This window comes from Anabrus simplex, chromosome 14, assembly GCF_040414725.1.
Source record: "Anabrus simplex isolate iqAnaSimp1 chromosome 14, ASM4041472v1, whole genome shotgun sequence".
Taxonomy (NCBI): Eukaryota; Metazoa; Arthropoda; class Insecta; order Orthoptera; family Tettigoniidae; genus Anabrus; species Anabrus simplex.
The window spans coordinates 73,567,490-73,590,540 of record NC_090278.1 but is presented as its reverse complement, the minus strand read 5'-3'; the positions used below and the strand labels follow the sequence as shown (position 1 = coordinate 73,590,540).

General features: G+C 42.3%; 1 protein-coding gene across 1 annotated transcript in view; it reads right to left on the bottom strand.

Annotated features, from left to right (window-relative positions):
• Positions 1–17,409: 17,409 nt before the first annotated feature.
• Positions 17,410–23,051, bottom strand: part of LOC136885257 (DNA polymerase III subunit epsilon) — a 28,531-nt gene continuing 22,889 nt past the window's right edge. Inside the window, exon 2 of the mRNA XM_067157735.2 lies at positions 17,410–18,549. Coding sequence (XP_067013836.2) covers positions 17,633–18,549 — 917 coding nt within the window. The 3' untranslated portion in view covers positions 17,410–17,632. The remainder of the gene's footprint in view (positions 18,550–23,051) is intronic.

Below are 23,051 nucleotides of genomic sequence, written 5' to 3'. Positions count from 1 at the left end.
TTGACGTGTATGTTTCAAGCGGAAATTTCACGATAAAACAAATTATATTTTCCATTCAAGAAATCCAGCATAGCCAGTTTCGCTGGTGGTTAGACTTCTTCCAAGTGGTTGAAGGTCTGCATGTTGTTGATCGCGTGATTGGACCGTCCACTTTTGAGTATATTTTGCTCCTTCTACGGTTCTTATTCGTTGAATGATTGCGTTGTCTTGACTGATCGAAGTTCGGTTCTTGAAATCGTTATCCAGCTCACAGTACTAATATTAAGGCGTTGGGTATTTCAATATCTCTTGCTTTCCATGACGAAGTCACGAAAATCCCCAGGCGCCATCATGATTACATGAAAATATTTATCCTACGATTATTTTCGCATCTTCTTCTGGAATCATTGTTGACCACACGTAGTACCTATTTTTGAAAACAAAGAACTAGTATGAACGTCAATGGCAATAGCCACTTACCATTTCGAATGGAATAGGTTTCGGAGTCATGGAAGTCCCAGTCTCATCAATGGCTGTGACAATATGGGAGCTCTTGCTGAGTAATGACATGCAGAGTACAACCAGTGCGTCTGAGTGTTATGAAAGGTGTTGCTCACAGGGTCAGTCGTACTATAATAGCACTGCCTGGTCCAGTGAGGAAAGCAATGGCAAACTCCCTCACTCCTCGTCTTGCCTTGTACGCCTCATTTTGGTACTGTCATTGGTTTTTGTGATTTTCCTATAACTGCACAGCCTTTGGTGGTGCTATCTGAGGATCCAACCAGCCTCTGGGCTGATGACCTATCAGACAATAACCGAGCTCGATAGCTGCAGTCGCACAAATGCGGCCAGTATCCAGTAATCGGGAGATATTGGGTTCGAACCCCACTGTCGGCAGACCTGAAGATGGTTTTCTGTGGTTTCCCACTTTCACACCAGGCAAATGCTGGGGCTGTACCTTAATTAAAGCCACGGCCGCTTCCTTCCCATTCCTAGGCCTTTCCTATCCCATCGTCGCCATAAGACGTATCTGTGTCAATGCGACGTAAAAAAAGGACACTAGCCTTTCAACCAGCTAACAAGCAAGGACTAATCTTAGATCCCACAATACGCTTCGAGTCGCACATTGGCCAGGTCGAAGAGGTGGACGCCGAGAAGAAGTCGATTTACCAGCCAACCGTGAACTACTATAAAGACAAATATCACCTAGACAATATTTCCGTCCATGAACTCATGATCGGAGGTCGAGGCACAATCCCTACATTTCTTGTATAGCTATAGGATTCTCTCGGTCTCAACCGGACACGACTTCACAACAACGCTATCGCCGCAATACGAGGTTCAATAACCATACTCCGCAATCATCAAGCCACATTCCAGATTTATTCCTGAGCCATGTGGTGGTTATTTCTATCTGGCACACTAGCAAACTCACCAATAAATTAGAAGACAAAATACTGTGTAATCGACATACCTTGTTCTTGTGGCAACATCCTCATGAGGGAAGTTGTATTAATCAATAATTATAAACAACGTTTACACGCAGTTGACTTTCAACAAATGGCAAAGGTTATAGCTAATTTCACCAGAGGCACGGGCTGTCTTACTACCTTCTCCGCGCCAAAACTCGTGGTTGCGTCTTGCTCCAGTCATAGAAACTAATCTACTGTACCAATTGACTTAATACCTTTTCCATGCAATTGTCATGAGCGTTTACTATGTTCTCCGTGAAAAAACTAATTTTCGATTTTTTAAACTTACAGCCTTTTCCATGTCAGCGCCTCAAATAATTATGGCAAAATGATATTTTTCATTCAAGAAATTCAGCATAGCTAATTGCTCCTTTTTCGGTTCGCTGATGGTAAGTCTCCTTCCAAGTGGTTGTAAGGACTGAATGTCGTTGATCACATGATATTATTTATTGTATTTTAAATATACGAAAAACTATTTAAACAATTAAAAATATTGCTAGCCTTTCCTTCGTTCCAATGGGCTTCCTCCAGTTAGTAATCTGTTTTGATATTTTAAATTCTAGGAGTTAAGGAAAAACCCGACCCAGTATAGGAGAGAAATCGTCAACCTAAAAGGGAAAGTTATTAAACTAAAGGTTCAGTTAAACGGAAAGCGAATTATCCGCGCGGTCGGATCGCACTTCGTACCACTGTCTTCTGCGTGGCGTTGCGATGGAGACCGAGGTAATCGTCTACAGCAGCGCCTTTCAGAGTGCATGCACCGGTGCAAAACACGACTTCGCTAAGTTGACCAGAGTACGGACCCCACTCCTCGATTTTGAGCTATAGCGCTGTTTCCCTCCCTCTCTACGCCTGACTCCCCCTTCCTCACTTGCTCAGCAGAGCTCCACCATCCGAGCAGAGTTGAGACGGGCTTAGCCGAATAGTCCGAAACAAAACGCTGGTCCGAACAGAGCCGAGTCGGACCGATGCACGGCTCACAGAACCTCTGCGCCTTGGTTTGCACGCTTGAGATTTTGGGCGTTTGAGAGGCCTTGTTCTACAGAGTACGTGCGGGCAACAGTGAAAACATAAAGCATAAACAATAAACATTAACTTGGATTCCGTCCACCCTATACAAAATCAGCAAAAGGGTTGTTTGGGAATTTCACTGGAGAAACGTAATTGGACTTTGTATGTACTTTTACTCACCTTCGAAATTATTTACTGTATTTTAAATGTACGATTTCGTACAAAATAAAATAAAATATTTAAACAATTAAAAATATTGCTAGCCTTCCTGCGTTCCAATGGGCTTCCTCCAGTTAGTAATATGTTTTGATATTTTAGATTCTAGGATAGCATGGAAGTTTTCGAATTGTACTTTAGACATTCGAAAATATGTGAAAAACCGGTCTTCAAATGAAATCAGTTCACCACACAGTCGATGAAACTTGCCGAACTTTTCTAGTTTTTTTATTTATAATGCTGTCCGGCTCCATGGCTAAATGGTTAGCGTGCTGATCTTTGGTCACAGGGGTCCCAGGTTCGATTCCCGGCAGGGTCGGAAATTTCAACCAGCATTGATTAATTTCGCTGGCACGGGGGCTGGGTGTCTGTGTCGTCTTCATCATCATTCCATCCTCATCACGACGCGCAGGTCGCCCACTGGTGTCAAATCGAAAGACCTGCACCTGGCGAGCCGAACATATCCTCGGACACTCCCGCCACTAAAAGCCATACGCCATTTCATTTCATTTATAATGCTTAGTCTACACGATGTCAGTTGATGAGACAATTGTCAGAAGACAGTTGGCTGGCTTACAGATTTTGGCTACGTGTGAACTCTTCGGTCCAGTTGTCTAGGCAATCGATTGTCTCCAGGAGTAGACTGAGGACAACCGACTTGGCCCAGCTGCGGCCACCACCACCCGGAGCTCAGTACTGCCGGGACAGCTGCCGCCGTGTGAACGTGACAGGCCAGTAACTGTATATTTATTTTGTGCCAGTTCGCTTGTGTGCAGCCGCCTGCGTGGTCTTGATAATTTAAATACAATATTTTTTTAAATTATTTGTAAGCTGTTCGCGTAATTATGGCTGTATAGAGGACGATGATGTTTGCGGGACCAGTGCTCGTCAAGCGGCGCTTTCTGACATTATTGATAAAATTAACATTCAAAGTTTCGATGTGATTGAGGTCAAAACTTTGCATGATTCAGCAATAAATTTCCGGCACACATACTTACAAAATAAATGTAATTCATCACGTGATACTACGGACGCTGCGGTGTTAGCTATTTCTCGTCATCTACTGACATCGTGTAAACTAGGCATGGCAGTCAAATGAAAATCGAACACCCTCTCAACACACATTCCGCGCGAAGGGTGGCAACACTGTTGTGACGTGTCTATACTGCCATCGCTTTGGAAGGAGAACTGCACACTGACAACTCACAGGTCCACGCAGTTGTTGGGTTATGTCTTTTTCGGTGCGCGGACTGGTCTAGTGTGTTCGTCCGGCTGTAGAAATGGAGACAAGCAAAGACGAAGTGTGGTTCGTTGGGTTATGTTGGGTTATGGCTTTGTCGGTGCGCGGACTCCTCTAGTGTGTTCGTCCGGCTGTAGAAATGGAGACAAGCAAAGACGAAGTGTGGTTCGTATTTTGTTGGCTGAGGATGCTGGAATATGCGAAACTCATCGTCGCTTGTCTGCTGTGTATGGCGAACAGTGCATGCCCATGACGAGTGTGCACGAGTGACAGGGGATTCCGAGGAGGGCGCACATCACTGCCCATCGAGCTATTACTCCTGATGTGATAGGGCGGATCGATGGCCTTATCCGGGAAAACCGATGAACCACTGAGGAAGAAAGACATTCGCGGGCATCGGTTTCATTCGGACGAGGAAGTGCAAGAGGGATTGCGGTTTTGGATCCGTCAGCGACCTATATCTTTCTACAAAACTGGAATTGATCGTCTCCCAGTGGAATAATGTATTAACGCTTTTGGTGATTACTTTTGAATAAAACCATTCCAAGGTCACGTTGTAGCGGGTGTTCAGTTTTCATTTGACTGCCAGTTATATATCCTGCACACATTTTCTTTTTCATTTTGCTTTACTCAAAGTGAACAGAAGAAGAACTTATTCGTCGGAGGAACTGCCGGACATTTGATTAAAACCGAAAAAGAAAACACGAGTTCAAGAAAGAAAATATTGAATACAGACGGTACGTATTTGGTTTCGACTCCTATCACACTGCTTCACTTTGACTTGTCCGCACTCTGTTGGACCCGGTCCGCCACGATCTGAGGCCCTTTAGTCCGCGGGGATAGTTCGCGTTCTGTTTGAGTGAATCTTAAATCGTAAAAGAACTGCCGAAACCAGAGTGTTCGAAAGCGTTCGCGAAATACTTTGTATAGCTTTCACTGAAAATCAAATAAATATTCATCTGTTTGAGAAGAAGAAGAAGAAGAAGAAGACAATTAAATGAACAGAAAAAGAAATATCTTTAACATTTTCCCAGCAGGGGCGTATACTGAGGGCTACCAGGGCTATCGGTGAAGCCCAAACCTCAAATGAGAACGATGGAAATTTAAAGGACATTATAATGTAAGATCCTGACGCATTGTTCCATTTACAAAACTTGAAACCAGTGAGAAAAAATGTCGCACGTATTTCTGAGAGCAAGGCATCGGAGACTGATATTGCAGCCCAAGCGCTGCGTCCCTCTCCCCTCGACCCACCGCGCACGACATGCTGCTGTATGTCCGACAGGTGCGGGGTAGTCCACTGATCAGGTGTTGATTATTGACAACAGCAGAGGACAGGGCAGTAGCTCGTGAAGCAGCCTTGACAACACAGGAGACTGCCCCGTTGCCTATTGGCTGCAGCTCCAAACGCTGAAGGCTTGACGTTCACGAAATCGACTATCGAAAAGGGATATTCTAAGACTAGTGGTAGCCCACGTCTTGATTCTAGCATGCACCAGTGTTTCCTAGACATCGTCGCTCTTTGTCAGGGCTGTCCACACCGAGAAAGGACATCCTATGAGGACTATGAACTATGGAATCCTCCAAGATGGTTTTCTAACGTTGACCGTTACTGGTTCATCACTAAACAGAAAAAATCTCTCCATCTTTTCGAAAAGATGAAAGTAAGACATGTAATGGAATATGAATCGGCACACATTCCTATGTCCAAGTTCAGGGACTTATGCGCAGTTGGTTTGATGTGAAAATGTGCAGTGATCTTGGTATTCAAAAAGAGGGGGAAGATCGGGCAGCTGCAAGAGAGATCACGAATATTCAAGTCCTCCCAATGAAATATGCAAAAACTGAAAAATATTACGTTAAGTTCTGAGCAGTTTGTATTGAGACTGACAAATTATAAGCATATGAATTAGGAACTCATAATTTCTCACATTTTTCTTACAAAATCTGTAAATTTAAATCTATGGAACATGAACTATACTTGTATTTTGTTGTCCTATAGCTTGTTACTTCCTAATAGGCTATCTTGTTACCTGTTTTACGGTTTCGCTGTGAATAACTTTATATTTTGTTTAGCATATCTCCTCTGTTCTAGCAAGTAAATTGTTATTGAATCGCCTGTCAATCCACAGCACACAATTTGTCGGATTTCCACTGCTGTCATAAGATGTATTAATTGGACATAATTATGAGATGAGAAATTGATTGTTACAGTTTTATATGTGTCAGTATGTATCTGTCACATCATTTCGTACATTTACAGCACTAATTATTATGGTGGCGTAATTACATAATCGACCATTGCTTTTCCTGTCACGGCAGGTTCTCGCTCCGCCGCCTGGCAATGACGTCACACAACACTGAACCAAACCAGTCACCACTGCCAGGTAGCAGATTCCCTATCTGTTATTTACCTAGTCTTTCCTTGAATACATTTTTAAAAATTGGAAATTTATTGAACATCTCCCTTGGTAAATGATTCCAGTCCTTAACTCCTCTTCATATAAAATAATATTCGCCTCAATTTATCCTCTTGAATTCCAGCTTTATCTTCATATTGTGATCTTTCCTATTTTTAAAAACACCACTCAAACTTATTCGTCTACTGATGTCATTACAAACCATCTCTCCACTGATAGCTTGGAACATACCACTTACTCGAGCAACTCGTCTCCTTTCTCCCAAGTCTTCCCAGCCCAAACTTTGCAACATTTTCGTAACACTACTATTTTGTCTCAAACCACCCAAAACAAATGCCTTTTATATAATTACCCCCAATTAATATATATATCCTTCTAGAATTAACACCTCACCGGGCAAGTTTGCCGTGAGGTTAGGGACCCGCAACTGTAAGCTTGCATCCGGAAGATAGTGGGTTCGAATCCCACTGTCGGCAGCCCTGACCTTCCAACTCCTAGCCCTTTCCTATCTCATCGTCGCCATGAGACATATCTGTGTCGGTGCGACGTAAAGCCAATTGTAAAAAAAGAATTAACACCTGGGTACTTACAGTAATCCCCATGAGGAACGTTCACCCCATCAACACAGTAATTAAAAATGAGAGGATTTTTCCTCTCTTGGTGAAACTTACAACCTGACTTTTCATCCCATTTATCATTATACCATTATCTACTGTCCATCTCTCAACATTGTTCAGGTCATTTTCAGTCCCTCGAAACACTCTTTCCACAGGCAACTTGGCATTGGATCTCTCCTACTTTTAAGAAGTCCACTCAAAATTAATCCATGGTTACTCGTCTACTGATGTAATACACGCTATCTCTACAATGACAGCTCGGAACATACCGCTTGTTGGGTGATTAGTGGATAGTAATGTGTAGAAAATAGTTTACTACCTATAGTTAATTATTGCGGTATTAATAAATAAATAATAAATAACAGGAAGAAAAGGAAAAGTGCTGGGATGACTTTACTACAAGGATAGAGGAAGGTTGTCAAGGAAGCAGGAAACTACTGTACAAAATAGTAAACAGTAAAAGAAATGAATATGTAAACATCTTTGCACTGGAAACAGATGATGGTAATACAAACAGAGGAAGGGATCCGGGATGAAATGAATTACTTCAACGTGCTGCTAAATGGAGATGTGGGTAACACCACCACCAATGACTGTTGTATAGGCGAGGCCAAAACTTACAGATACCCATTAACAACGCTTGAGGTAGAAACAGCACTGAAGAGCATGCGAAATGGGATGTTCCCAGGCTTTGATGATATCAGCTCAGACATGATAAAGGCAACTGGAATACCAGCTTTGAATTGGCTATAAATAGATACTTTGGGGGCGGGGGGGCGCCTCCACCTCCACACCCTCCGCAGAGGCCTCCTCCTCACTGACTGCGCTGGCTAAAACTGCATGCTTAACCTCACATCCGCCATCTTGGAGGGCTTAAACTTACTTTTTACCCGTAAGAGAGCAAGCCTAACATAATGAAGGGACCTAACCTCAGTTTTACGACAAGATGCCCTTCCTGACGCTTAAGAGAGCGAGCTTAACCTCACAGACGCTATCTTGGAGGGGCTTAACCTTACTTCTTAAGCGCAAGACAGCAAGCCTAACCTCAGAGCCCCTCTCTTGGAGGGGCCTAACCTCAGTTTTACGGCCGGATTCCCTTCCTGACGCTATCTTGAGTAGTAGGGCAATGGGTATTCTCGAGACGTTATTTTGAGTAGTAGGGCAATGGAGATTAGCATAAGACAGCACACCTAACCGAATGGAGGAGCCTAGCCTCAGTTTTAGGGCCGGAATCCCTTCCCGACGCCAATTGCATAAGATGGCGGCTATACACAGCTCATTATGAGACACCTTAAGGGCGCTTGCGCAAGATGGCGGCTATCTAATTGCACAAGATGGCTGCTATACATAGGCTCTTATGAGACTCCCTAAGGACGCTTGCGCAAGATGGCGGCTATCTAATTCTACAAGATGGGGGCTATACCCAGCTCGTTATGAGAAGGCTTAAGGGCGCTTGCGCAAGATGGCGGCTATCTAATTGCACAAGATGGCTGCTATACATAGGCTCTTATGAGACGCCCTAGGGACGGGACGCTTGCGCAAGATGGCGGCTATCTAATTGCACAAGATGGCGACTATACATAGCTTCTTATGAGACGGCTTAAGGGCGCTTGCGCAAGATGACTGCTGCTCTTAGGAGACGGTCTAGGGGCGCTTGTGCAAGATGGCTGCTATACATGGGCTCTTATGAGACGTCCTAGGGACGCTTGCGCAAGATGCGACTATCTAATTCTACAAGATGGGGCTATACACAGCTCCTTATGAGACGGCTTAAGGGCGCTTGCGCAAGATGGCGACTATCTAATTCTACAAGATGGGGCTATACACAGCTCCTTATGATACGGCTTAAGGGCGCTTGCGCAAAATGGCGGCTATCTAATTGCACAAGATGGCTGCTATACATAGCGTCTTATGAGATGTCTTAGGGACGCTTGCGCAATATGGCGGCTATACACGGCTTCTTATGGAGAATGATGACGGCTATGGGCGCTTGTGCAAGGTGCCTGCTATACATAGTCTCAGAGCATCGTGCTGTCATCTTTACAGCACTAAACCTCACGGCTACTACCTTTGACATGTGGTGGCGGGCAATTTGAAATTCCACGTGCTCTTGTTTGTAAACAAAGCTACATGTTTTTTGACAGCTGACAGAAGCCATCTTTAATCAACAGGGCACCGTGCTGCCATCTTGACTGCACTAAACCTCACAGCTACTACCTTAGGCACGCGGTGGCGGGCAATTTGAAATTCCACGAGCATTTTTGACAGCTGTCAGCCGCTATCTTTAACTACATGCACATGGCTTACTGCTATCTTGACGGAAGTAAACTTTATAGCGCGGAATTTAAATTGATCTTAACGGGACTTAGACACGCCACAAGCCTAAACAAGAGAGCATCGTGCTGCCATCATGACGGGGCTAAATGGATGCCATCTTAGGCACGTGGTGGCAGACAATTTTAAATTCTACGTGCTCTTTAAAGCCACGTGCTTATGAAGAAAGCAAGCTTAGAGGCTACTGTACAAGATGGCGGTTATACATAGGCTGTTATGACCTCCTTCTCCTCCTCCTCTGTCAAGGCATAGCTTTATGTCTCTATCAAACAAGTTTAAACATGCATTCTACTGCAAAAGATGGCAGCTATACACAGGCTCTTATGAAGAAAGCTAGCTTAGAGGCTACTGCACAAGATGGCGGCTATACATAGGCTGTTAAGGCCTCCTCCTCCTCCTCCTCGTCCTCCTGACAATGGGGCACCTCCTCCTAGCAAAAGGGCAAAAAGAACACCTCCTCCTCATCTCTAGGGCAAAAGGACTACTCTTCCTGGCAAAAGGTACACAACATTTTTAAACAAAACTATTCTTTGTGCTCTAAGTCCATGTACATAGGTTATGCTAAGGTAGCAGCACAAGGGCACCTCCTCCTAGCAAAAGGGCAAATGGCCAAAAAGAACACCTCCCCATCTATAGGGCAAAAGGTCTACTCTTCCTGGCAAAAGGGATCCTCCTCCTAGCAGAAGGGCAAATGGGCTGCTCCTCCTCCTCCTGGCAAAAGGACTCCTCCTTACAGTTACTGAGATTAGCTCTATCTCTCCTCTTAAAAACAGATGCTTTACTCAATTAAACGTAACATGACAAACAAATACACTTACATTATGTAGCGTTATCCTCGTCGCATAAGTTTTTCGATTGAGGAGAAAGCGGTAGGAGGAGCAGGCGGTAAGGAGAAAGTAATACTTTTTTCAGCATGCAAAAATATTGTAGGATGAGCAAATGCTGTATCCGACAAGACAAAACAGGTTCAATCTAGTTACAGAATGCAATTGTAAAAATATAGAATTGACATGGTGAATGTCTTTATCCGACAAGACAAAACATATTGACTATTAAACTGAAAACTTTTGTCGCTACTCTGCTTCGTCAAGACAAGTTACAATTAGCACACACTAGAATTGATTGTAGAACAAGACGAAACATGTTGGCTATCAGTGTTCAGAACAGAAAAACTTATAATGCAAAACATTACAAGATTAATCTCTCTGTTGTTACAATCCACCCTTATGCAATCAGCGCACACACATAGAATTGCAAATGTAGTATATCTCCATCCGACATACATGTAATAGTCTCAGAAGGCTAACTCGAGGGGAAGGTTTCGTAATGCAATCTTAAATGTAATTTTTCAAACAAGTCTAAAGACCTTAGGGTAACTTAGAGATTACACTCTTGTATTCCCCTTCAACTTGGTATTGAGGTGACTATGTTTTCGTACACTTTAAAATTTTGCTTTTGTAATGCAATCTTTGTGTTGGGTTTCTCATGAAAATGTCATGTATCATATCTTGTACATATTTTAGGAATACAACATTGAGGTTATGTGTTGGTAATTCATATTAATTTAGTCAAGTGGTTTATCTTCATTTGTTTTATTCTTTGGACGTTTTTGAATTGCCATGTGTGTGTGTGTGTGTGTGTGTGTGTGTGTGTGTGAAAGTCAGTTGTAGTCAACAGCTCGTAATAAATGGATGTGTCATGAAGCGGGTGTTTCAGTGGTATAAGTTTTTGTCCTATACGCGGTGTAAGCGAGCAGAAATGAAGGATATTTCAACACTTTGTCTTCATCTAGTCACCTCTGCAGTATAGGCTTAGCCTCTGTAACTTCGGGCATAAGCCCACATAGGGTCTTAATTATTTTCAAGTGTATTTCAAGGAGTGCAAGTGTTCGCCTCGAAACATTTTGATTTCAGACCAATAACTTTAACCTTCTTTTTTTTTTTACTAAGGCCAGGTAGAATAGGTACTTATTGCCCCTGTTAACTATTCTTATTCTATTTCTTATTTAATGCTATGTAGACTGTCGAGCGTGTAAGACAGTGGAGCTGGTGGTTGTTTACCTAATGTAAAAGTTGAATTGTGCCTTTGAGGGGCTTAGATCTTGTAAAGTTTCGAGAGTAATTGTGTGGAGCAAAGAGTCTCTTTCTTGTGTTGAAAATGTTGGAGCCTGGTCTCATTACTTGTAATTGATTGGAGCAGTAGTGCTCTTGGTGACTGTGTAAGGTTTGAGCTATCTAACTCACCTCTTTGTACCTGATTATTTGTTATTATTTAACACTTTAGCGTCGACGTGTACATTTGCTTTTTCCGCGGTAAACTGCTGAAATGCCGTATACATTTTTCAGGTTGTTGTGGGCTACGGATGTTCGTAATTTCATTCGTAGATGATAATCAAAGACATATTTTATGTTCAAAGTTACTATTTTTGTGTCCCCCCCCATTGGGGTGACATATGGTTATTAGGTTGACTATGAAACAGAGAAAGCGCATGTCACCCCTACAGGGGTGTCGGCCTTTTTACCTTTGTTGTTGTGGAACACTGTGCTCAGTACCTACTGTGAGCTGTTGAATTACGCGCCTTTCAATGAATTCCTTGTAATTTACAGTTTTGTGACAAGAAATTAATTCATGGTATGTGTTTCTGTGTTGAGTAAGCCATGATTACCGATAGAGAGATAGAAGAACAACCTGAAAAGGGTTCGAGTGTTGAATCAAGAGATGTTGACATTTACGATTTACAATGTGATGCCACCTTTTCCGAGTCAGAATTCAACAGTAGTTTGTGTAGTGAGGACACTAGCAAAGATTCCGGTACTGCATCGGGCAATGATTCAACCAAATCATCAGCCAGTGACAATTACTGGGGAACATTCCCAGGTTTGCACAAACATTTTTCTAATTCACACGTAGCCCCGGTTTACAATTTCATCTGAGTGCTAAATCTCAACGAGTATGTAATAAAGTAATAATAGACTCCAATACACATTATTTTCCTTGCCATTAATAATTGAATTCTGATGGTTGCGTATGTCACCCCATGGGGTGATAAATGTCAGAGAAATTCCACTGTTTGTTGCGCAATGCTCAGCGTGCTGAGAAAGAAATGGGCACTGCGCTGCACTCTGTGAACACCTTACGTGAACAAGCAATGCAATACAACAGCGAATGGTAGCGCTAGTTTCGTGCGACAGCCTAAAGTTGAAAGGCCTGGACACACTGCCGTGTCACCCCATGAGGGGTGACATACTACATTTTGTATGAGGGTCCGTCACCCCACATGGGGTGACATCGTCTTCAAAGTGTTAACAAAGTTTAAAATCTGAAAGAAAGACTAAGAAACCAAGGAAAGAAATAAAGTTTCGAATTTTAGAGTTTTAAATTAAAATTTGATGTTTTCTCTATCCACCCATTCATGCCCGCACCTTCTTACCACGGTATAATGATATTATCGCGTAATGCGATACTTCGCCATTTCATGAAGTTGTTTTGCCGGAAGAGTTATATGCCTCAGAAACTACATCTCTAGGAAGCCACTCTAAAACTGATGAAATTGTAAAGCAAGAACGAAAATGTCTTAGAAAATATATATGGTCCCACTCATGTAAATGGTATATGGATTAAAAGATGAACTACAGACCTGTACACAGCAACAGATAACTGTACTGACGCCGAACGTAGGAGAGGTTTGAAATTCTATAGTTACATCTGTGGAACGGACAATAACAGATTTACTAAAAAAAAAAGCTATTGATTATAATCAATTCAAAGGAGGTCAATAACAACTGGTTGGAAGAAATTAAGGAGGATTTATAAGAAATAAACGCTACAGACAATACCATAAAAATTGTACTTTGGAATTCTGGTTGAAAACCACACATTCGTAGAGAAAGCTAAAAATATCACTGCAAAACAGTAGACAGAAGAACGGAATACACACCACAGCGAATTCCTGAAGACATTTTGGGAACACAAGAAGGAGGAAAAAGGGATGCCGTCAGATAAAACTAACAAGTTCAACGGCGCTCTTTAATTTGGGCATAATTGTGACGTGTGCTAGGAGTAAAATTTGGATCGTTTAAGAATGGTATTAAATTTTATCGGTGAAATTTGTCGGACACCTGTATCTCAATATCGGTTTTTCTAGGACTTTCACAAGACACAAGCTCCGAGAAGTTTTCGAAACAAGCGTCAAATTAATCATTTAAATTCGATTGGTTTCAAAATATCGAAAGGTAACTCCTGTGCACTCATTGGTCATTAATGTTGCTGTGCTGTTTCCTGTTGCACCACCCAGGGCGGACATCTTCGGGAAGCTTCTTTCTGTCCTCGGGATCATGTAGAGCGGACGTGTTGTCCGGGAAACTCAGCTCCATGGGGAGCTTTGGTTTTCTTGGGGTAAATAAATCTTAAATTTCCTAATGTAGGCTAACTTAATTTTATATTATTTATTTATATTATATTATTTCAAGTTTTAATTTACGGTGGTGTAAAGAGGTTTTACATCCATTTTCACATACCACGAGGCAAGCCTTTTCTAACAGCTTTGTAAGTTAAAATTAAATTTCTCACTAAGATTGACATCAGTAATTCTGCTTCATTTGGAATTATTTTCCTATGACGTGTATTTTAATTTTTGGTGAAGGCGGTTGGTTCACATTTTCAACTTGTAATTTCGTTTGGATATCGACCCACTCTGCGCAGTGGACATATTTGCCTTCACATCTAAACTTCACAAGGCATTTTCCTTCATGACTAGTACCGACAAGACTGCAACTTAATTACATCAGTGTTTGTATTTCTATTTTGTGTTTATGCTTCCAGTAGCGTTCCTTATTTCCTTTTCTTTGATTTTCAAAATAATAAACAGATATTAACTAAATAATCCTTTGTTGAAGTTTCGGCCATAAAAGTTCTTCGATCCATAACCTCGTAGGGTTCCTTCCACTGTCCACATCCTGCCGTTAGTTGCCGTGTATTTTACCTTGTTTGATTTTATGTTATGGTTTTACCGATACTAAATTTTATTTAATGTTATAAATTTCTTTATTTTAATTTTAATGCGCATATCAACGCTACAATAACGAAGAAGAGAGCGCTGTTCATCCGTGATTTCTTCTTCTTCTGCTTCTGTTTACTCTCCAGGGTAGGTTTTTCCCTCGGACTCAGCGAGGGATCCCACCTCTACCGCCTCAAGGGCAATGTTCTGGAGCGTGAGACATTGGGTCGGGGGATAAAACTGGGGACGATGACCAGTACCTCGCCAAGGCGGCCGCACCTGCTATGCTGAACAGGGGCCTTGTTGGGGGATGGGAAGGGAGAGACAAGGAAGAGGGAAGGAAGTGGCCGTGGCCCTAAGTTATGTAGCATCCCGGCATTTGCCTGGAGGAGAAGTGGGAAACCACTTCGAGGATGGCTGAGACGGGACTCGAACGCACCTCTACTCAGTTGACCTACCGAGGCTGAGTGGATCCCGTTCCAGCCCTCGTACCAATTTTCAAATTTCGTGGCAGAGCCGGGAATCGAACCCGGGCCTCCGAGGGTGGCAGCTAATCACGCTAACCACTACACCACAGAGGTGGACAGGATCAATGTAATATCACTGAAAAGTTTCCTAGAATTCCTTTCATACATTTGTTTGAGAAACTTCTTATATATAGTTGGTACTGTTGTTTGGTAGAACGTAGGTAAACAGTAGCCTATGTTGATTCTGTACGAGTTCGTTGTTGTCATATTGTAATCGAGTGGTGAGTTTGTACTTCTTTCCAAATTACAGGCTGCAAGGGAGAATAGAATGTTTATCACTGCCTCAAACGAGTTCTCCCAAACCCCGCATTATTTAGAATACAATCACAAATGAATTCATGTGAGAAAATTGATATTTTTTCCTTTCTAGTGATTTAACATCGCACTAACACACTGATGATTTTCGGCGACATAAGCATGGGAAATGAAAGGAAGTGACCGTGGCCTTAATTAAGGTGCAGTCCCAGCATTTTCCTTGTGTGAAAATAGGAAACCACGGAAAACCGCCTTCAAGGTTACCGACGGGGGGAAAATTGATCTCTGATTAATACATAGTCAAACTACGGCCAGTGTTGTGACTATTATTTTAAGACAAAGTACAACTTCGGCCACCTCTGCGATGTAGTGGTTAGTGTGATTAGCTGCCACTCCCGGAGGCCCGGGTTCGATTCTCGTCTCTGCCACGAAATTTGAAAAGTGGTACGAGGGATGGAACGGGCTCCACTCAGCCTCGGGAGGGTCAGCTGTGTAGAGGGGGTTTCTATTCACATCTCGGCCATCTTCGAAGTGGTTTTCCCCACTTCTCCTCCAGGCACATGTCGGGATGGTGCCTAAATGAAGGCCACGGCCGCTTCCTTCCAATCTTCTCCCCCCCCCCCCCCAAGGCTCCTGTTCAGCATAGCAGGTGAGGTCACCTGGACGAGGTACTGCTCCTCATCCCCAGTTGTATCCCCGACCCAAAGTCTCACTCTCCAGGACACTGCCCTTGAGGCGGTAAAGGTGGGATCCCTCGCTGAATCCGAGAGAAAAACATACCTTGGAGGGTGAACGGATTAAGAAAGAAAGATTTGAGGGAACGTGAAGATAAGAATGGTACAAAAATATTACGCAAGTTACAATACACTTTATCTCCTATCTGAAATTGATATAGGCCTAAACGTTCTCACAAGACCATATGACCTATCTGTGTCGGCGTGACGTAAAGCAACGCGTGCGAATATATTTTACAAAAAATAGTTGCGACGAGACTCGAACTCACTTCGGCGACGTTCACAGACAAGTACGGTGAAAAACCAGCCACGGCGCCTGTTGACTGCTGTGTAATTCTCGTAGTATATATGCTTTGCATTGGAATCAGGGATTTATCAATTTTTCGGAAATTATTACGTTGCGGTCCTGACATATTCAAGTAAAATTTATTCGCACTTTAGTGTTCTATCACCTCCACTTGGTCCGAATCGGATCCTGCGCCGTGACATTTGACCTCATTGTTTTCGATAACGAAAGCCTAAACCCTTATACACAAGTTACTGTTGAGTGTCCCTCTCCCTCAACAGGTACATTGAAGCTCGTTGAAATCGGTTGGACGCAGGGTCTGGCCTCTCCTTGTTAGTCAGCACATGTTACAGTGGACAACCAGACATTGTTCCAAATTCTGAATAGAAAACTTTGCCTGTTGTTGGCTAATATCTTTTTTTATTGAACGACTGTAGATATTTGAAAATGTAATCGAAATTGTGCGAAAAGGTTCATTGTTAGCGCCAGTCGGAACTGCGTGCCCTCTGGTCATTGGCAACTCTCTCACCAAGAGGGCCCGTTGTGTAACCTCGCAGAAAGTATGTACGATAGGAGGCTGAGAATACCAGGGACATCAGGCACACACTGGTGGCCTGTTTCACTTAAAACGCTATTGTCATTTGCAATTGTAACTTTACCGGACCACGCAGATGACAAGTCTTTTATGACAAAACCTTACTGTTTTACCTGTCTTCTTTTCGCTTTGCGTATAAAACCGATAACCGTTGTACACTAAATTTAGTTTACCCTTTTGCGAAGTAATGAATTCTGTGTTCTAAACCGCTCGAGAATAACTGAGTAAAGATCAGTGTTATACTTGGAGAATTCGGTCTGTGGTAGAGTGATAATTCCTGTTAACAATGCATGGGATATCCCATTCTAAAATTGGGTGGATAAACACGGGTTAAAGGGCAGCGGGAGTCAGCGCGCACTTCATCCCTCCTGCGGTCATCTCTGGCACCTGCTGTCCGGAGTCAAGAATTTTGAGACTGATTAGAATCTTAATTTAGCTACCAGTTTGCAGTCGCTTGGTTTGATACTATTATCTTCTAATTTTAGCCCGTGAGTTTTGAGACGTAACCTGTGGTACCTGCACGAATATCTTTCATTCAAACTTTCTGTGGACTGGGCTTGCCATTTCTAAGTGAATCGTGCAGGAAAGTTATTGAGTCCCATGTTGTTTTACCAGAGGAAATTTTGAATGAGACGTAGAGAAAACAAAACAGTCTGACTATGAGAGTGAAACTGTATGCCTTAGACACAAAGGATAAGAGGAAAGGTCTAAATAAAACAGCAATGACTTAGAGGTTAGTGAGACTCTGTTGTAAATTATAAAATTTTATTGAATATACACAAATGGCAAATTTACTGCCTACTATCCAACACTATTTTATGTTTTGTCCTAGGTTAAATATGTTCATGCAGTCAGGGTTCCCATCGGTTTTGGTTGAATACTTTTAGAGTTCCCCGAAATTTAAACCACTGAACTGGTATAGCGTCAAACAAAAGGAAAGGAGCGACGTCTCAGGAAGATATTTTCAACCCCGTGAGAGAATCAGTAATGTCCTCAACGGCACTCTGCTTTTTGGAGACTCTTGGTTTCCTAATTTTCTTCTCATCAGGCAGCAACAATTTAACACCGGTTTCTCTTCCTTCGGCATAGGCCCGCACTAAGTCCTCGTAGGATATCTCATCAGCTACAATGATCTTTTTCGTTATGTCTCGGGGTAAATTAGGAAGTTTATATTTGAGAAAATTCTCTTTCTTTCTCTTGAAGTACGAATATTCTAACTTAGATAGAGGTAAGTAATGCTTTTTCAATATTTCAAGTTCTACATTAGCTTGCTTCAACAGTTTTTCCAAATTTCTTACATCAACTACAGCGTTGTGGCTACCAGATGCATGCTCTTTACCCAGAATATCTCCAACAAGTTCTTGTAGCTTGTACCGCTTACCAACTTGTTTCCTCTCAGGGAATATTTCCCTACAGAGGGGTAAAGTATCTATCATGCCAATGCAAAGTCTCCTAAAGTTGTCGATCAACTCAAATGTCAATAAATCGCGCAAAAGAAAGCGAGAATCAAATGGTCTATTGTGAATGACCAACACGACACTTCTACTAGCACTCTCGAGGAACTCCAAGAAGTGTAACCAAGCTTCAAAGATTGGCACAGTTTGAACACGTTCTCCACGTAGATAAAGAATACCATCTTTCTTATAAAATCCGGTTGTTTCGGCAGCTCCACTATCGAAATCACGCTTGGGACACACATATCTTGAAAAGTCCTTCTCTGCATAATATGCCCCGATCTGACATATTTCAGCGCTATTTCCTAAGCCGGTGGTCTCCAAATCGAAGTACACCATCGCACAGTCAGAATCGTGATCACCCCCTTGCAGATTTCCACTCGTTAGCGGGAATTCCATGTCTGTCTTCTCACCTGTAAGGAAAGAAAAAATACCATTTATTGCAAATACTTCAGATATACGTAGATTCAAGTAAAAGAGGGTTTAACCAAGGGTCCTGTGCTTGGGCTGGCAGCTCTGGTCTCTCTGCGCTGAGAGCGATTGAGTGAGAAATAGACGGAAGGGAGTGAGGTGTATGAACAGCACATTTTATGAATCAAAGAATAATTCAAGAATTACAAACCTCAGCCTTAAAATATAATACAACAAAATAAAATAAAGCAAAATGACATAGCAGACAAAGTAGGGCTCTCCATACTACGAAAAACGTAAAATTAAGCAATTTCGTCAATTGTGTTGAAGGTTGAAGGGCTAAACGGCCGGGATAGGCTTGAAATTGTGAGTCTTGGATAGTTCTATTAAAAAACCAACAAATTTTCAATATCACTTCCGGTCTAAATGCAGTTCTGGAGAAACAGCCTAAGTAGTATAAGCCAGGAATTCGGCAGAATCCACCTCCACGGGCCCTCCGCAGAGGCCTCCACCGCATTGCTATGCTGGCGAAGAGCGCGAGCCTAACCTCACATCCGCCACCTTGGAGGGGCTTAACCTAACTTTTTACGCGTAAGAGAGCTAGCAAACCTCAGTTTTACGGCCGGATGCCCTACCTGACGCATAAGAGAGCGAGCTTAACCTAACTTTTGACGTACAAGACAGCAAGCCTAACCTAATGGAGGAGCCTAACCTCAGTTTTACGGCCGGATGCCCTTCCCGACGCCAATTTCACAAGATGGCGGCTATACACGGCTCCTTATGAGACGTCTTAAGGGTGCTTGCGCAAGATGGTGGCAGCAAGATGGCTGTTATACACAGCTCCTTATGAGACACCCTAGGGACGATTGCGTAAGTTGACGGCTATTCATGGCTCCGTATGAGACTCCTTAGGGGTACTTGCACAAGATGGGGGCTATCTAATTCTACAAGATGGCGGCTATACATAGCTTCTTATGAGACAGCTTAAGGGTGCTTGAACAAAATGGCTGCTGCTCTTATGCGACTCCCTAGGGACGCTTGCGCAAGATGGCAGCCACAAGATGGCGAAAATACATAGCTTCTTATGAGATGGCCTAGGGGTGTTCACACAAGATGGCTGCTGCTCTTATGAGACGCCCTAGGGATGCTTGCGTAAGATGGCGGCTATACATGGGCTCTTATGAATAAAGCTAGCTTAGAGGCTACTGCACAAGATGGCGGCTGCTGTTATGAAGATCCTTATGCATGCGGTGGAGGGCAATTTGAAATTTGACATGCTCCTGTTTGTAAAAAAGTTACCTGATTTTTGACAGCGGCCATCTTTAATCAACAAAGCATCGTGTTGCTATCTTTAGCTACTACCTTTGAAATGTGGTGACGGGCAATTTGAAAAATTCCACGTGTTTTTTCTGACAGCGGCCATCTTTAATCAACAAAGCATCGTGCTGGCATCTTTAGCTACTACCTTTGAAATGTGGTGGCAAACAATTTGAAAAATTCTACGTGGTTTTGACAGCTGTCAACCGCCATCTTTAAACAACAACGCATCGTGCTACTATCTTTACGGCACTAAACCTCATCCTTATACATGTGGTGGAGGGTAATTTGAAAAATTCCACGTGCTTTTCTAACAGCTCCCATCTTTAATCAAGAGAGCATCATGCTGCTATCTTTACAGCACTAAACCACATACCTTTGAAATGTGGTGACGGGTAATTTGAAAAAATTCTACGTGCATTTGACAGGTGTTACGGCCATCTTTAAAGAATGGCGGCTATACATAGGCTGTTAAGGCCTCGGCCTCCTCCTCCTCCTCCTATGTCAAGGCATAGATTTATATCTCTATCGAACAAGTTTAAACCTGCAACGCGAAGGCAAGAGTGTGCACGTGTTTTTAACCTGCACCGATGACATAATTATAGTTGTGCATGTTTAGACTTGCAGATCACAGAAGAAGTGATTGAAACATAACAAGCCTAGAATCAAACACTGTACTCGATGTCGCTAACTTCAACGTGCGTTCAGAACATTGTTTGATGTGTTCAGATCACTAAATTAGTGATTAAAACATAACAAGACTAGAATCAAACACTGTACTCGATGTCGTTACTTACAACATATTGTGTTCAGAACATGTCAGGGGATACCTTTGTTCTAAGAAAATAAGATCACAAAAGAAGTGATTGAAACATAACAAGGCTATAATTGATTGATGTGTTCAGAACACTAAATAAGAGATTAAAACATAACAAGACTAGAATAAAAAAACGATGACGTTACTTACAACATGTGTTCAGAACATGTCAGGGGATACCTTTGTTCTAAGAAGATGGATTCGAACGGAGAAAAAAATAATGACTAGAATTCTGAACAGCTTGTGTAAGATAGCGGCTGTTATGACGTCCTCCTCCTCTTCCCGTTCGGTTAAGGCATATCTTTACATTTCTATCGAATATACATCGCGATCTTATGCATAAGGCAGTGCACATATTGCGTAGCCAACTCGCTCGGTAAACGATAATATGAATACAACAAAAGTATAACTTCAAATGATTTGCCTTCTATCATTTGTCTTGTGCGAAAATAAAAAACTACAGAAAACCATACTGCGTAGCCAACTCGCTCGGTAAACGATAATATGAATACAACAAAAGTACAACTTCAAATGATTTGCTTTCTATCATTTGTCTTGTGCGAAAATAAAAAAGTACAGAACAAAACCATACTGCGTAGCCAACTCGCTCGGTAAATGATAATCTGATTTAGTTACAATAGAAAAAACATAGATTCAAACCCAGTTCTCTTATCGAAAGGATGAAAGGACTCTTCTTCCTCCTCCTCCTATCCGCGTCCTCCTCCTCCTTATCTATAAAATTTTATGGTCAATTCAGTCTTAAAATAAACTATAAGCTTTGTGTATACATCGACGAAGTCCCGCACTAAAACACCGGACAACTACCTGATTTCAACACACGCGTTCATATTACCTCAAGAAACTCATACTATTATTCCACCAGTAGACGAACACAGCTGATCATAAATCATAACATAGTCGCATATACAACACGCCGCAAGAATTAACCTGTACTTCAAAATGTTTTATTCATCTAGTCATAAGTTTTAATGTGGAACAGTGGACACTTCACAATCCAAGAATATTGTACATTCAACATATATCACCTGCGCACATAATATTATTGCAAAGTTTTAACTCTCATACCGATTAACGCAGACGAAGATAAGATGGAAAACATATGTACTGATTAGGTGGAAGCTTCAATACTTCATATTTGCGAATTTGGAGTCGTCAAACTGCTGGAATTTTGTCCCGAAGGAGTTTTTATGTGATGGTGAAACTGTCGACTGGAGGGGGGTGGATGCGTGCATCTTAAATACCACCGGACTGGAGCAGAGTCAAGTCCGCCAACTTGGGAGAGACTAATTATTCTGGAGCCATATTATAACGAGTTCCGTCGGGAGCGTTCCATGTAAAGCATCCGAATATTGTGTGAAGAAGTAATACCTCACATCGGAAGTCCCTGCCAGAACGCTGCACAACGGAATAATCAACGCTTCATTTTCCAGAAAAATCAATAATGCATCGGCTTGTGAAACATTACTTAAATACTGTGATATCCTTTTAATTGATATATGTATCTGGTATTAACTACTCTATGAGTAGTTGTATGTCAGGCATGTGTTATTGTGTGTACAGAAACTGCTTCATATTGTATTGTAATGTATTGTCTTCGGAATATTTCTGAAGTCTATTATGCAATTTCTGCTAAATCTTTACTAGGAGCAGACTAATGATCACACCTACGAAATAAAATGTAAGCTTCCAGATTATGCTTCAATAGGAAACTTATATTCAGTCTGTCCTGACTGTATCTAGGAAGCATTGTGCCTAGCTGTATGGTTTACAACAAACCAAGACCTGGAGGATGGACTCCGTATCTGCTCTCTCATGTCCATGCCTTCACAGCGGACGACTCTGGCGGTGTTCTGGATGTCTTCTTGTCTTCATGGTTCAACCAGTGACTCTCAGGGATCAACGTAGCATCCCCATTTTGATTATGTGAGCAACTGTTAATTATATTTTGTTGTAGGCCAACATTCTGATCGATACTCTTCTACTGGGCGGACGACCTTCTTGGATTTCATTTCAAGCACACGGATCTTCTAGACGTACTGAATGCCTGAGATCTGGTAACACTTCAATCGAGAAACATTTATGGACGTCTAAAAATGCTTCGTCGACTGTTTTCATGCAGGAGCAAGAACAAGCCATCCGTTTGGGAACCGCACTCCAGGTATTCGGTCTTCGTAAGGCTGAGCCGCCGACCAAACGTTTTAAGACGTTTGTTCCACTGGTCTTCAATACATGTACTACCGAATGTGATGCTGCCGTCTAGGGGAGAAACTAATTAACATTCAACAGTGTATTCGGTCACCGACTACACTACTAATACTGTGTCTATAGATTGCGGAGACATGAGAAAAA